Raw genomic sequence first — 13,981 nt, 5'->3', positions numbered from 1 at the left:
TAGAAAGTTAAATTGTCTGCTGATTATGTTACAAATGCATATCAGTTCGATTCAGTTTCTCCCTTATCAAAAATATTTAAATCTATGTAACTTAAACCATAGATGTGGTTGGTGGTAATGTGCTTTCCTTTTGGTAAAAAGATAATCACTTGTTTTTGTTAAGGTATATACTTCAGTGTATTTTTCGGTTACAATAATATTTATCATTTTGTTTTTGGTAATTCCTTAAAAATCTTTTTGTAGTTTTTCTCTATAATTTAATAAAAAGTCCTCTGTTAATACTTGTTTCAGGTCAGAAATAAGGCTCAGCAAACATTTTTTGCTGCCTTGGGTGCGTATAACTTCTGTTGCAGAGATATCATTCCTTTGGTTTTGGAGTTCTTACGGCCTGATAGACAGGATGTCACACAACAGCAGTTCAAGGTATAGGGTTCTTTGTTTTATTTTATTATGAAAATTTTCAGGTACACAGAAAGTTGAAAGAATTTGTACAGCAAACATCCATATGTTTTTGTATTTAATATTTTGCTATATTTGCATATATTTATCCAAGTCCACCTAATTTTTTTATATATTTCAAAGTAAGTTGAAGACATCAGTACCTTTCACCTCTAAACATATAGTGGGGGTTTTTTCTCCCTAATTTTTTACTTACCTGTGTTTATAATTGGTGTTATAAGAAATGTACGTTGAAACAGTGGATAAATAGCCTGCCTGACCCATAGGAGAGGAAGGTGAAAGAGCAAAAGGTTTAGAGTAGTGTGAACAGCATGTTGAAAAGCCTGAGATAGGAAGAAACATAGTAAGTTTGAGCAACTGAGTGTAAGCCTGTGTGAGTAGAACAGAGAAGGAAGGAAATGACACAAGATAAGGAAAATAGTTTATCTCACAGGAGTACAGTAGTAGAATATAGGTGAAACATAATGCTCATGCTACGAGAAAGAAGTGGGTTGACTGAAAGTGATTTAGGAGGGAGAATTGATAAGACGTGGTTGAATATGAAGGGACTGTAAAAAGGAGGTATCAGAATTTTATTTTTAAAGATTTTATTTATTTATTCATGATAGAGAGAGAGAGGCAGAGACACAGGCAGAGGGAGAAACAGGCTCCATGCCAGGAGGCTGATGCGGGACTAGATCCCGGGACTCCAGGATCATGCCCTGGGCCAAAGGCAGGCACCAAACCACTGAGCCACCCAGGGATCCCCAGGTATCAGAATTATTAAGGTTCTAGATTGTACAAATGGTTATTGAGTGCATCAGACAGGGAGAGGACAAGGAGCATAGATGATAAATTAGTCTGTTTGGACAAGATATATTTGAAGTATTTCCTCTAAACTAAGAGGCAGTGTCAGGTAATTAGACATCATTCCACCAAACATAACATTTCAGTGTGTTTTGATGATAATTGAAATCTTTGGCCACAGGTAAGAAAGCATAGGAGGAATGAGAAGAGAAAGAGGGCCAGGAAGGCAGGTGTTGAGAAAACTCCATTAGGACCCCCATGAAGAAGTAACTGAGAAGAGAAAGATCAGAAATATACCAAGATAGGAGTTACAGAAGCCAAAGAGAGATCTTTCCCTGTGAGAAGAGAGACTTGTTAGCAGTATCATTTGCTTTCTGGGTAGAGTTAACATGACAACTAAACCTATTCTTGAAGTTGGCTTTTAAGACAAGTCAACCAACCAAAGCTTGGGCTCAGTTACTTTCTTTAGTAAGTAAAGTTGCATTTGGAACACAGCCATGTCCATTTCTTTATATATTATGTCTGTGACTACTTTCATACTATAAGAGCATAGGTAAGTAGTTACAACAGAGACCATATGACCAACTATTTACTATTTGACCCTTTATAGAAAAAATTTGCTGACCTCCAGTGTAGATATATAATTTAAGAGTGTTGTGGAATGTCTAACTCTTGGGGTGGTATATATATTTATTTTTTTTAAATAAATTTATTTTTTATTGGTGTTCAATTTACCAACATACAGAATAACACCCAGTGCTCATCCCGTCCTGTGCCCCCTCCCCCCAGCGCCCGTCACCCATTCACCCCCACCCCCCGCCCTCCTCCCCTTCTACCACCCCTAGTTCGTTTCCCAGAGTTAGGAGTCTTTTTTTTTTTTTTTTTTTAATTTTTATTTATTTATGATAGTCACACAGAGAGAGAGAGAGAGAGAGAGGCAGAGACACAGGCAGAGGGAGAAGCAGGCTCCATGCACCGGGAGCCCGACGTGGGATTCGATCCCGGGTCTCCAGGATCGCGCCCTGGGCCAAAGGCAGGCGCCAAACCGCTGCGCCACCCAGGGATCCCGAGTTAGGAGTCTTTATGTTCTGTCTCCCTTTCTGATATTTCCCACACATTTCTTCTCCCTTCCCTTATATTCCCTTTCACTATTATTTATATTCCCCAAATGAATGAGAACATATAATGTTTGTCCTTCTCCAATTGACTTACTTCACTCAGCATAATACCCTCCAGTTCCATCCACGTTGAAGCAAATGGTGGGTATTTGTCGTTTCTAATGGCTGAGGAATATTCCATTGTATACATAAACCACATCTTCTTTATCCATCTTTTGATGGACACCGAGGCTCCTTCCACAGTTTGGCTATGGTGGATGTTGCTGCTATAAACATCGGGGTGCAGGTGTCCCGGCGTTTCATTGCATCTGTATCTTTGGGGTAAATCCCCAGCAGTGCAATTGCTGGGTCGTAGAGCAGGTCTATTTTTAACTCTTTGAGGAACCTCCACACAGTTTTCCAGAGTGGCTGCACCAGTTCACATTCCCACCAACGGTGTAAGAGGGTTCTTAGGGTGGTTTATTGCTGATTGTATCGGGAGCAGTTTAAATGGATAGAATCGGATAGGTCAAGTAAGATCAAATTTGAAAAACATCTATTAGGTCAGTAAAAAAAGTTACCAGTGACCTTATGAGAATGTGTGAAAAGGAATATAGAGTATACAGTGGGTAATAAAGCCAGATCAGAATTGAGTTACAGTGAATGTTTAGAAAATAACATAATATCTCTTTTCATTAAAATAGAGTATTATTCTGACTAATTGAGCTTTTATGAGTAAAAAGCACACAGTATAATTAAGTAATCTAGTTTTAATATACTTAAGAAAATATGCAGTCAGATTTTGGAAATTATCCCAAACATGCCCTAAAATGTTAAGAGTGGCAAATGTTTATGGCCTCTGTGATACTAGAAAAGAATTGGAAAGGAAGTTATATCCTTTAAAACAATGACCTTACATTTCTGTATTATCTTATTAATAGCTGTTCTTTGAGCTAACCTTTTATTAGATGACTGAGGTAAAATATTACTGGATGACAACTGTCGGGTTTAAGTTTCTAAAAGTAACATGTTAAATGTATGAATGTGAATCTATTTTACTAACCAGTATCAAGCACTTAAATAATCAGTGTTTAGTAAATCTACAAATATGTAAATGAATTGGCGACAACTAAATAATGCCTCTTATTCCCTATATTATTTTTTCCTGCAGGGTGCCTTGTATTGTCTCCTTGGAAATCACAGTGGTGTATGTTTGGCAAACCTTCACGATTGGGACTGTATTGTACAGACTTGGCCAGCAATTGTTTCTTCTGGACTTAGCAAAGCCATGTCCCTGGAAAAGCCATCAATAGTGAGACTGTTTGATGATCTTGCAGAAAAGATTCATCGGCAATATGAAACAATTGGCTTGGATTTCGCAGTGAGCAAAACCATTTTTTTTTAATTCAAATTTTAGTGGATATTAACATTTACATTGTTTCTTATTTGTACTTTAGTGCAATCACTGAATTTGGAACATGGCCAGGAAAGAGCTGGGTTGTTTTCTACCAAGAAGCAACAAAGGGTTATTACGATGTTGCATTTACCATTATCCTCTATATATCCATGGCCTCATTTTTCGAAGAGTATTTTAGGAGGTCACTCTTTTTTTTTTTTTTTTTTTTTTAAGATTTTATTTATTTAGGGATCCCTGGGTGGCGCAGCGGTTTGGCGCCTGCCTTTGGCCCAGGGCGCGATCCTGGAGACCCGGGATCGAATCCCACGTCGGGCTCCCGGTGCATGGAGCCTGCTTCTCCCTCTGCCTGTGTCTATGCCTCTCTCGCTCTCTCTGTGTGACTATCATAAATAAAAATTAAAAAAAAAAAAAAGATTTTATTTATTTATTCATGAGAGACAGAGAGAGAGAGACAGAGACACAGGCAGAGGGAGAAGCAGGCTCCACACAGAGAGCCAACGTGGGACTCGATCCCAGGTCTCCAGGATCACGCCCTGGGCCAAAGGTGGCGCTAAACCGCTGAGCCACCCAGACTGCCTCAGGAGGTCACTCTTAATAGCTGAAGTCACAAAAGTTTGATCATCAGGTTCATAACTTATAGTGATAAAAATTAAAATTGGATGAGTTGACAAAAGGAAGGTAAAAAATACAAATTTCAGTGCTGCTCACACAGATATAGCAAGTGAATGTGTACACACCTATGATAACTGAGGTGGATAAAAGTGATGTGAGTACAAGTGAATTGTCCTCTTCTCTAAAGTAATTATGTTTGACATCCATCCTTTGGTTCCAAAACCACTGCTCCAAACTTACTCTTTTTCTTTTTTTTTTTTTTTAAAGATTTTTAAAAATTTTATTTGTTTATTTTTATTTATTTATTTATTTATTTTTTTATTTTTTATTGGTGTTCAATTTACTAACATACAGAATAACCCCCAGTGCCTGTCACCCATTCACTCCCACCCCCCGCCCTCCTCCCCTTCCAACACCCCTAGTTCGTTTCCCAGAGTTAGCAGTCTTTACGTTCTGTCTCCCTTTCTGATATTTCCCACACATTTCTTCCCCCTTCCCTTATATTCCCTTTCACTATTATTTATATTCCCCAAATGAATGAGAACATATAATGTTTGTCCTTCTCCGACTGGCTTACTTCACTCAGCATAATACCCTCTGTTAAATATGTTCTTGCTATCTAAAACTGTCATTAGATCATACTTTTTTTTAAAAAAAAAAAAAGATATTTATTTTTAAGTAATCTCTGCACCCAGCATGGGGCTGGAACTCACAACCCTGAGATCAAAAGTCATATGTGCTTCCTACTGAGCCAGCCAGGCACCCCAGATTATGCTTTTATTTTTTTTTTTTTAAGATTTTATTTATTTATTCATGAGAGGCAGAGACCTAGGCAGTGGCAGAAGCAGGCTTCCCTGCAAGAAGCCTAATACGGGACTCAATCCCAGGATCCCGGGATCATGACCTGAGCCAAAAGCCGAAGCTCAACCAGGTGTCCCTTTATACTTTCTTTAAAAATGTTTTTTTTGAGGGGAGCCTGGCTGGCTCAGTCAGAAGAGCATGTGACTCTTGATCTTGGGGTTTTTGAGTTCCAGCCTCACGTTGGGTGCAGAGATTACTTAAAAAAATTTTTTTTAATCTTTTTTAAATAAAGATTTTTAACGTAGTATGTAATTCACATGACAAAAAGTTCACCTTTACATAGCACAGTAGTATATTGTATATTCACAATAGTATATTCCCAGGGTTCTGCAACTATCACTAGTCTAATTTCAGAACATTTCATCATTCAGAAAGAAAGTCTGTACCCAGGAACAGTCACTCCCATTCTCCTAGCATCCCTAGCCCCTGGAGATCACGAATCAACTTTCCTAATCTGTGAATTTGCCTGGTAGGGACATTTCGTATAAATGAAATCACACAGTAGGTTGTCTCTTGTATCTGGCTGCTCTCAGCATAACATTGTCAAGATTCCTCTATGTTCTGGCATGTGTCAGTATTTCATTTTGTGCCCTCGCTTTTCTTTTTTTTTTTTTAAGATTCCAAAGTCCTGTGTTGAAATAGCAGAATTACTTCAACAATCAAAAAACCCCTCCTCCAACCAGACAATGCTTAGTTCAGAAGAAATTAAAGAAGGACTTAAACGCCAACAAGAAAAGAATGCTGATGCCCTAAGGTAATTATGAATGCCTACTTCTCAACATAGATAGCATGGGTAGGAGGTTTTGAACATCTGAAATATAGATGTGCTATAAATACCTCATGAAATTTACACATCGACTCTGGAAAAATACAAAATGTTAGGAGATAATATTATGAAGGCCCCAGATAGTTACTTTTAGCTGTAGAAGTGGAAAACTATCTTAAAACAGTCTTAAAAAACTGGTTTTAGGGGTGCCTGAGTGGCTTAGTCAGTTAAGCATTTGTCTTCGGCTCAAGTTATGATCTCAGAGTCCTGAGATTGAGCCCCACATTGGGCTCCCTGCTCAGCCAGGAGTCTATTTTCCCTTTCCCTCTGTCCTTACCCCCATCTTGTGCTCTCTCACTCTCTCTCTCTTTCTCAAATAAGTAAATAAAATCTTAAAAAAAAAAATAAAAACCAAAACCTGGTTTTAGATTTTTGGAACCCAGGCAATTCAATGATAACACTCAGGCAGATGCCTTGCCAGCTTGATTTTGTCTTTGCCTCATGAATATGCTTATTTTTTTTCCTAACATGTCTGTAGAAGTAATAAACTATTACACGATAGCCTACCTCACCTATACCTGGAATGCCATATAGGTAGACCACTTCTAACTACTTGATTACTACTCAGAGATCTATTTTTGAATATCTGCTTGGGAAGAGTTGAGGTGCTCAGTGTACTTAGCAATTTTTTTTTAAGATTTTTTATTTATGTATTCATAAGAGACACAGAGAGAGAGAGAGAGAAAGGTAGAGACACAGGCAGAGGGAAAAGCAGGCTCCATGCAGGGAGCCCGATGTGGGACTTGATCCTAGGACTCAAGGATCACGCCCTGGGCCAAAGGCAGGCTCTAAACTGCTGAGCCACCTAGGCGTCCCTGTACTTAGCATCTTTGTTTTCTCTCTGCCCTTCATGTTCTTTTCCCCACTGTCTCTCTTCATCCACCTGCTTTCACTCCGGCTTGGTTCTCACCAGGCCTTTTATAGTCTTGTGATGACACATAAGAAGAAGGTGAATTTGGCTAGAAGTTGAATTTAGGTTACATCATTTGGTGTTTATCTTACTACTGTATTGAAACAATAACTCACCTAAAGGTTTTTGTTTCTTTTTTAAGGAACTACGAAAATTTGGTAAACACTTTATTAGATGGTGTGGAGCAGAGAAATCTGTAAGTGCAATTTTTTTTTAATTCTTGCGGGTTTTATCTTAAATACTATATATAGGAGGTTTCTATCCTGAAACCCATGAATGACTGTGTCTCAAAAAATTATAGTCTGATTCATGAATTTAGAAGAATAAGAAGAGGTAAACTTTGGGGCTGATGATAGGAGTGGCGTTCATCAGTATACCTGTATTAATCTTAGGAAACTTAAAACTATGATGTTTCATATACAGTTTTCTTCTTAATGTGGTTTTATGAGTGATATGTTTTGTGATTTTTTTTCCCCCTCCCCTTTATAGGCCTTGGAAATTTGAACATATAGGCATTGGGCTTCTGTCTCTACTTTTGAGAGATGACCGAGTGTTACCTCTTCGTGCCATACGTTTTTTTGTTGAGAATCTCAACCATGATGCAATTGTAGTTCGAAAGGTAGATACTTGATTGAAGCTATAGTCTTGGGTTTGAGAATTTTTACCACACCTGAAGCCTTTAAAGTCTTCACAGGATGCACTTAATAAATGCCTTGAGGTGTATTGGTTTGGAATTTATCAGTTGATTCAGAGATGGTAATTCATCCAGCAAATACATGAGGACATGTTCAGACACTGTGCATTTCAATAATACAGCAGGGTACAAGTTTATAGATTCATGGGAAATGCTGACTTTGAAAAATTAACGACAGGTATGAAGTGTTAAAGGAAGGGAAAGATATCTGAGTATACAACTTTCTGGTTTTATTCACAAAGTATTAAGGTAGAGTGCAAGATGGAGCTGACCTAACCTGGTGCATTAGAGAAAGACCTTTCAGAAGAAATTTCTAGGCTGAGATTTGAAGAATGAGCAGATACTGGCTTAACAAAGAAGGGATTAAGGTTTACTAAGCAAAACTAGCTTGGATGAAAATAAGAACTTCAAGTGTGATTCATTCCAAGTCAGACTTAGCACTCATATGGCTGTGCCACCAGATGTCAACAGGTGAGGTATTTATCTGATTTTGAAAGAAGCAGAATGCAGCTTCTGCTTTGCTCAAGGCAGGCAACCAACCATTCAAGAAATTTAAAAATGTTGACACATGAACCTTACCTGTTTCTTTTCTAGATGGCAATTTCAGCTGTGGCTGGTATTCTTAAGCAGCTCAAAAGAACCCACAAAAAGCTGACCATCAACCCCTATGAAATGAGTAAGTACTACCAAATGTAATTACATGCCTCTCAGTCAAACTTGGAAAGTTTCTTTGAAATGTATAAATTATAGTTCTTGAGCTCAAATATTTTTCTTGACAAAGTATAGAAGTATAGGAAGATCTCAGCACACAAAGTATGAATATTATAAGGGGAAAATGGTTGACTTAGTGAAAACTAGTGATTAAAAGTATTTATAAAAATAGATGGACTCTTGAGGCACTTGACTGGCTCAGTAAGAACATGTGACTCTTGTTCTTGGGGTCGTGAGTTCGAACCCCACAATGGTTGTAGAGATTACTAAAAAATATAAATAAACTTGAAAAAATATAGGGACGCTGTCTTCATAATACATGTACCTTTTGCACACTCTCCACAAATATCTACTTATTTATCTCACCAACCAAGCAATTATATTAGTTATTTATCAAACTGTGTTCAGAGATTTAAATAAAAATAAAAAGTCCATTATCATTAATACATCAATATGTGAAGTGTTTCTGGATGTAGGTTTAGAGGCAACGTTAATTTTCTTCTTTATGCCTTACTGTGTTATCAGATTTTTTTGAATAGTAATCAGATTGGTGATCAGAAAAAAACAGTGAACTAACTTGATTGGGGGGGGTATATCATTTTTATTCCGCTCACTACTACATTTTTAAATCTCTGATAACTTCTGTGATGTTCAAACAGCTGTCTTCAGTCTGCCCCCTCCCCACGTTTGGGAGGGGACTATAGCTATGCAGCACCATTTCTATTGGGAACACTATGAAATGGAATTAAATTAACTAAATGTGGGAAAGAGTTTCATTATGCTGTCTACTACTACTTTTGTTTGTTAGGTTTTTTAGAAGGTGAGAGGAAGAGGGAGAAGAATCTTAAGCAGGCTCCATGCCTAGTACAGAGCCTGATGTGGGGCTCAGTCTCACAACCTGAGATCATGACCTGAGGCAAAATTAAGAGTTGGATGCTTAACTGACTGAGCCACCCAGGTGCTCCTAATCCTGCTTTATCATCACTTGAAAGACATATTTGTAGGTCTCATATTAAAGGGAATATATAATGGTTCCTAAAAACACAAATATGTAGAGAGAATGTCAAAGTACACATGGTAAAATGTTAAAATTTGGGGCATCTGGGTGAAGAATATATGGGAGTTCTTTGAGCTCCTTAAGCCTGAAATTAATTCAAATCTAAACAGTTTTAACAAGGGACGCCTGGGTAGCTCAGCAATTGAGTGTCTGTCTTTGGCTCAGGGTATGATCCCAGGGTTCCAGGATCGAGTCCCACATCGGGCTCCCTGTGAGGAGCCTGCTTCTCCCTCTGCCTGTGTCTCTGCCTCTCTCTGTCTCTCATGAATGGATAAATAAAATCTTTAAAAACAAAAAAAGTTTTAACAAAATTAATCCTTTTAATTTTGGTGAAAGGAATGAAGTATGGATCATACTTGATTTTTTTTTTCACCCCAAATAATTAGCCCATTAGTGGATAATGCCTCATATATATGTGATCTTGCCTTGAGCAAATTTTTATGATCTTGTTATGAAGACAAGGTCACACCAGTACTGTTGATCAAGAGTTGACAGTAATTATTGCATGGATATTTTAAAATTTACCAAATGTAATTGTTTTTTCCTTAAGGCGGATATTCTAAACCTACCCAAATTCTTGCTGGTGATAGGCCTGATAATCATTGGTTGCATTATGATAGCAAAAGTATACCAAGAACCAAAAAAGAATGGGAGTCAAGCTGCTTTGTGGAGAAAACTCACTGGGGATACTATACCTGGCCGCAGTAAGTTGCCTTGCACCTCATTATTAAACAGCTTATCTTGGATATAGTTTTATCATTTTGGATTTCTGGAGAGGTTCAGAGGCACTTTTGAAGCAGGTGTGGAGGTCCTCTGCCACCAAAAACACATAATCTCTAGCTTTTTTCTTCTTCCTTCTTTTTCTTTTGCTCCTGCCAGTGCTGTGCCCGGGTCTTGCCTCGTTCTTTGTCTTTCCACTGACACTCTTAGACTTCCTGTTTTGATCTTTATATATCTAAAGACTCAATAGCTGCGCTGCATTATATTCTTACATATCAATACTACGTACGCATAAACCAGCCCAGAGAAATACTTACTATCTCTTACAGTTGAGACCAGTGGCATACATCGGTAGCACACAGTGACCTGAGAGATTTTTAAGGCCACAATTGTTAGAGATGTACTCATATCCCCAAACTTATTAGCCTGATTAGAGTTTTTAAAAGTGTCTTCTAATGCTTTCTCTCCATGAAGCTCTGTTTTTTTCTATATGTATTACAAATACAAACTCTTACTTTGTAGGAATATGGTTATTTATGCTGGAGTGGAAGAGCAGCCTAAGCTTGGCAGAAGCAGGGAGGATTTGACAGAGGTAAGTAAGCATTCTATTCTCACTATGTGTAAGCACTCACCTTGGTTCACCTGCATCTTACTCTTGGCCTCTAATTTTTTTCAAATGGAGTTTGTGGGATTTTTTTCCCCAGTCAGTGTATTTCAGGATAGCACTGGGTAAATACTGGTAAATGTGTACTCACTTACTCCACCCCCTTGTATCCCCCATCCCCCACCCCACTGCATTCTGTTAGGGCCAGTTGGCACAAGTCTTCATATTTAAGATTACTCATGTTACTACCTCACTTTACTTGGGTACTGCTTTATATAGTTCTCTGCATGTTTCTTGTGTCTGTCCTATGTGGTAACAAGCTTCTTGAAGGCAGAGATAAAGACTGGCTTTTAGGTGGGTTTTGTCATTTGCTGTTGTTTGCTTTTAGTTTTTTATTGCATATAAATGATGAGTACTCAGTGAATAGTTGTTTATAGATTTAAGTTGAAACTCCTTAGTTTTCAATAAGGTTTATTTCTTTACCATTTTGGAAGTTAGGGACTTTTAGTGACTTTCTCACTTAAGTTAATGATGTAGCTTTTTATTTTTTATTTATTTATGCGTAAATGTATTTTTAAGTAAGCTCTATGCTGTATGTGGGGCTCAAACTCATGACCCTGAGATGATAAGTCAAATGCTGTACTGACTGAGCCAGCCAGGCACCAACTCTTTATTTTCTAATTCAACAGTTTACCTTTTAATTTCTGATGTTTTATAAATAAGGAAATAATTTGTTGGCATTTACAGTTTAGAGGATTTTCCTAAATTATACACCAGATGGCACAATAGGACTGTCTTCAAGCAGAACTTGGTAGATTTTAATTCAGTTTGAGAAATGGAATTCAAACTTGAAGATCTGAAGGAAAACTTTCGACTATAATGGATTTAACATTTTTAGGAGATACTATTTTGGTTGTAAAAAGCCTCTGAGAAGTAAAAATGCTTTAAAACAAAAGTAACAGCCCAGTGTTAATAATCAAAACTTCACAGTTGAATTTTGATGTTTCAGAATCACGTTCTAAAATAGATCTTAAACCCTGAATGTTGTTTTTTCTTTAACTTTATAGGCTGAACAGATTATATTTGATCATTTTTCTGATCCTAAATTTGTTGAACAGTTAATTACTTTTCTATCTTTAGAAGACAGAAAAGGAAAAGATAAGTTTAATCCTCGCCGTTTTTGCCTCTTTAAGGTAAATATGTTATTTAATATCCCTCTTCATATAGCTTACTGACTGGTTAGTTTGTTGGCTCATAAGTTTTAAAGTCAAAGTTTGAGTTTGGTCATCTGTTTTCATCTACAGTGGTTCTAGAAATGATGCTAATCAAATTGATCTTAGTTTAAGGTCTAGGAGTTTTGAGAAAAAGAAGCTTTTTAGTATGTGTATCTCTAATATCTGTAATTAACAGCATAAGAAAAAAAATTCAGCAAGACTATACATTGAGTGTTTTGAGGTATGTGTGATATTTTTAAAGTCAGAAGGATTATTTTGATTCCATTCATTGTATTTTACTGTGATCTGTAAATAACAGTATTTTTATTTTAACTTACAGACCTTGTTAAAGCATTTCTAAAGGGTAGAACACTTGGGGTTTTGTAAGCACAGTAGTGATGTAGTAAATAAACACAAGCATTCTTAGGATTATAATGGAGATGATAGTCATTTGGGAACTGAAAAACTTTCTTTTTTTTTAATAGGGCATTTTCAGAAATTTTGATGATGCGTTTCTGCCGGTTCTGAGGCCCCATTTAGAACGTTTGGTTGCAGATTCACATGAAAGCACCCAGCGCTGTGTTGCAGAAATTATAGCTGGTTTAATCAGAGGTTCTAAGCATTGGACATTTGAAAAGGTGATGTATTTGTACAGCATGTTCCCTGTTAAAGCTATAATATCCTTGGGGCAGCCCGTGTGGCTCACTCAGCGGTTTAGCGCAGCCTTCAGCCCAGGGCGTGATCCTGGAGACCTGGGATCGAGTCCCACGTCGCCCTGCATGGAGCCTGCTTCTCCCTCTGCCTGTGTCTCTGCCTCTCTCTCTCTCTCTCTCTCTCTCTCTGTCTCTCATGAATAAATAAAATCTTTTTTTTTTTTTTAAAGCTATAATATCCATTTTTGTAGCAGTTCCCAACACAGCAAATATTAATACTTAAAACATGAAATGTTCAAATTCCATATTGCTTTTGAGTATAGGTCACAAATCAGTGGTCTACGGGCAACATTCAGTATCTTTTAAATTTTGTAATTATTTACCAGCATTAGGGGAAGAACCCTAAAAAAAGATTTCAGTTTCTCTTGATCAGTGAAGAAATCCTGGAACTGGTCCTGCATTATTGCGCATTAACAGTTGGCTAGTGTGTTGTGTATGGGCTTCTCCCTTCATGAGGCACACTCTCTAGCTTCTCATTAAATCCTTTCTCTTAGCCTCCTTGCTCATCTACATTACTCATTTGGTCTCATAGACAGTTTGACATCCTTTTTTTTAGTATCCCTCTTAATTGCAAGATTTCATTTTACACACTTGCCCTAAGGTTAGTTTCTTAGCACAATGCACTAGATTGACAATAACTAGACTGAAAATATCCAGAATGCCAAAATGCAAGGTAGGCCACCATATCCTCAGAGAAAAGATGCAGACACTGGTTTTAGCAGACTTTATTACACATAAGTTTTGGACTGTGAACACTTTTTAATATATTAATTTAGTTATACATGTTCAAGTAGCTTATTAGATAAAAGTATTTGTTGATTTATAATATTGCCTTTTTGTTGCTCACATAACATGAAACAGTTTTGTTTAAATATGTCACACATTTCTTTGTCATTCTTTGTCATTTTTTAGTTACCTCTTTTTCAGAACACCCCTCCTTTTTTGATAAGTTGTTTAAGATACAGCTTTTCTGCTCTCCTCCCCTACCCCCTCCTTTCCCTCCTTCCCTTCCTCCTCCTCCTCAACACCTGATGCTTCCACTGGAAATTTTATCCCAAGCCTCCCTCCCCATCTGTCCTGTATAGGTCCTTTTGACTAAAGTGCAGTCCATGGATCTGCAGCATGGGTATCACTTGGGAGCTTGTTAGAAAAATAGGATCTCAGGTCCCACCTTGATCTAATGAATCAGTCTGCATTTTATCAAGATCTCAAGGTGATTTGTATTCTCAATAAACTGTGAGAAGCATCTATACACATATATTCGCAATCTCTGTGTAACTGAACACTTTTTAAAGACTAT

The 13,981-nt window shown here is 37.5% G+C and overlaps 1 protein-coding gene across 4 annotated transcripts in view; it reads left to right on the top strand.

Moving 5' to 3' along the window:
- The window catches only part of PSME4 (proteasome activator subunit 4), a 105,030-nt gene that overhangs the window by 65,803 nt on the left and 25,246 nt on the right, over positions 1 to 13,981 (top strand). For 3 of the 4 annotated variants that reach the window (XR_007413609.1, XM_025467003.3, XM_049115503.1), the window contains 10 exons: positions 292 to 423; positions 3,514 to 3,723; positions 5,850 to 5,986; positions 7,111 to 7,164; positions 7,458 to 7,587; positions 8,257 to 8,338; positions 9,981 to 10,134; positions 10,673 to 10,742; positions 11,822 to 11,947; positions 12,454 to 12,606. Coding sequence is in view for 3 of the 4 variants with exons in the window: in XM_025467003.3 (XP_025322788.1) it covers positions 292 to 423; positions 3,514 to 3,723; positions 5,850 to 5,986; positions 7,111 to 7,164; positions 7,458 to 7,587; positions 8,257 to 8,338; positions 9,981 to 10,134; positions 10,673 to 10,742; positions 11,822 to 11,947; positions 12,454 to 12,606 (1,248 nt within the window). In the remaining variant the exon portion in view is untranslated. The remainder of the gene's footprint in view (positions 1 to 291; positions 424 to 3,513; positions 3,724 to 5,849; positions 5,987 to 7,110; positions 7,165 to 7,457; positions 7,588 to 8,256; positions 8,339 to 9,980; positions 10,135 to 10,672; positions 10,743 to 11,821; positions 11,948 to 12,453; positions 12,607 to 13,981) is intronic. The other variant, XM_049115504.1, reaches the window with a different exon arrangement.

This window comes from Canis lupus, chromosome 10 (genome assembly GCF_003254725.2).
Source record: "Canis lupus dingo isolate Sandy chromosome 10, ASM325472v2, whole genome shotgun sequence".
In the NCBI taxonomy this organism is placed as follows: domain Eukaryota; kingdom Metazoa; phylum Chordata; class Mammalia; order Carnivora; family Canidae; genus Canis; species Canis lupus.
Note: the sequence above shows the minus strand (reverse complement) of the source record. Positions and strands in the feature narration are given on the sequence as shown.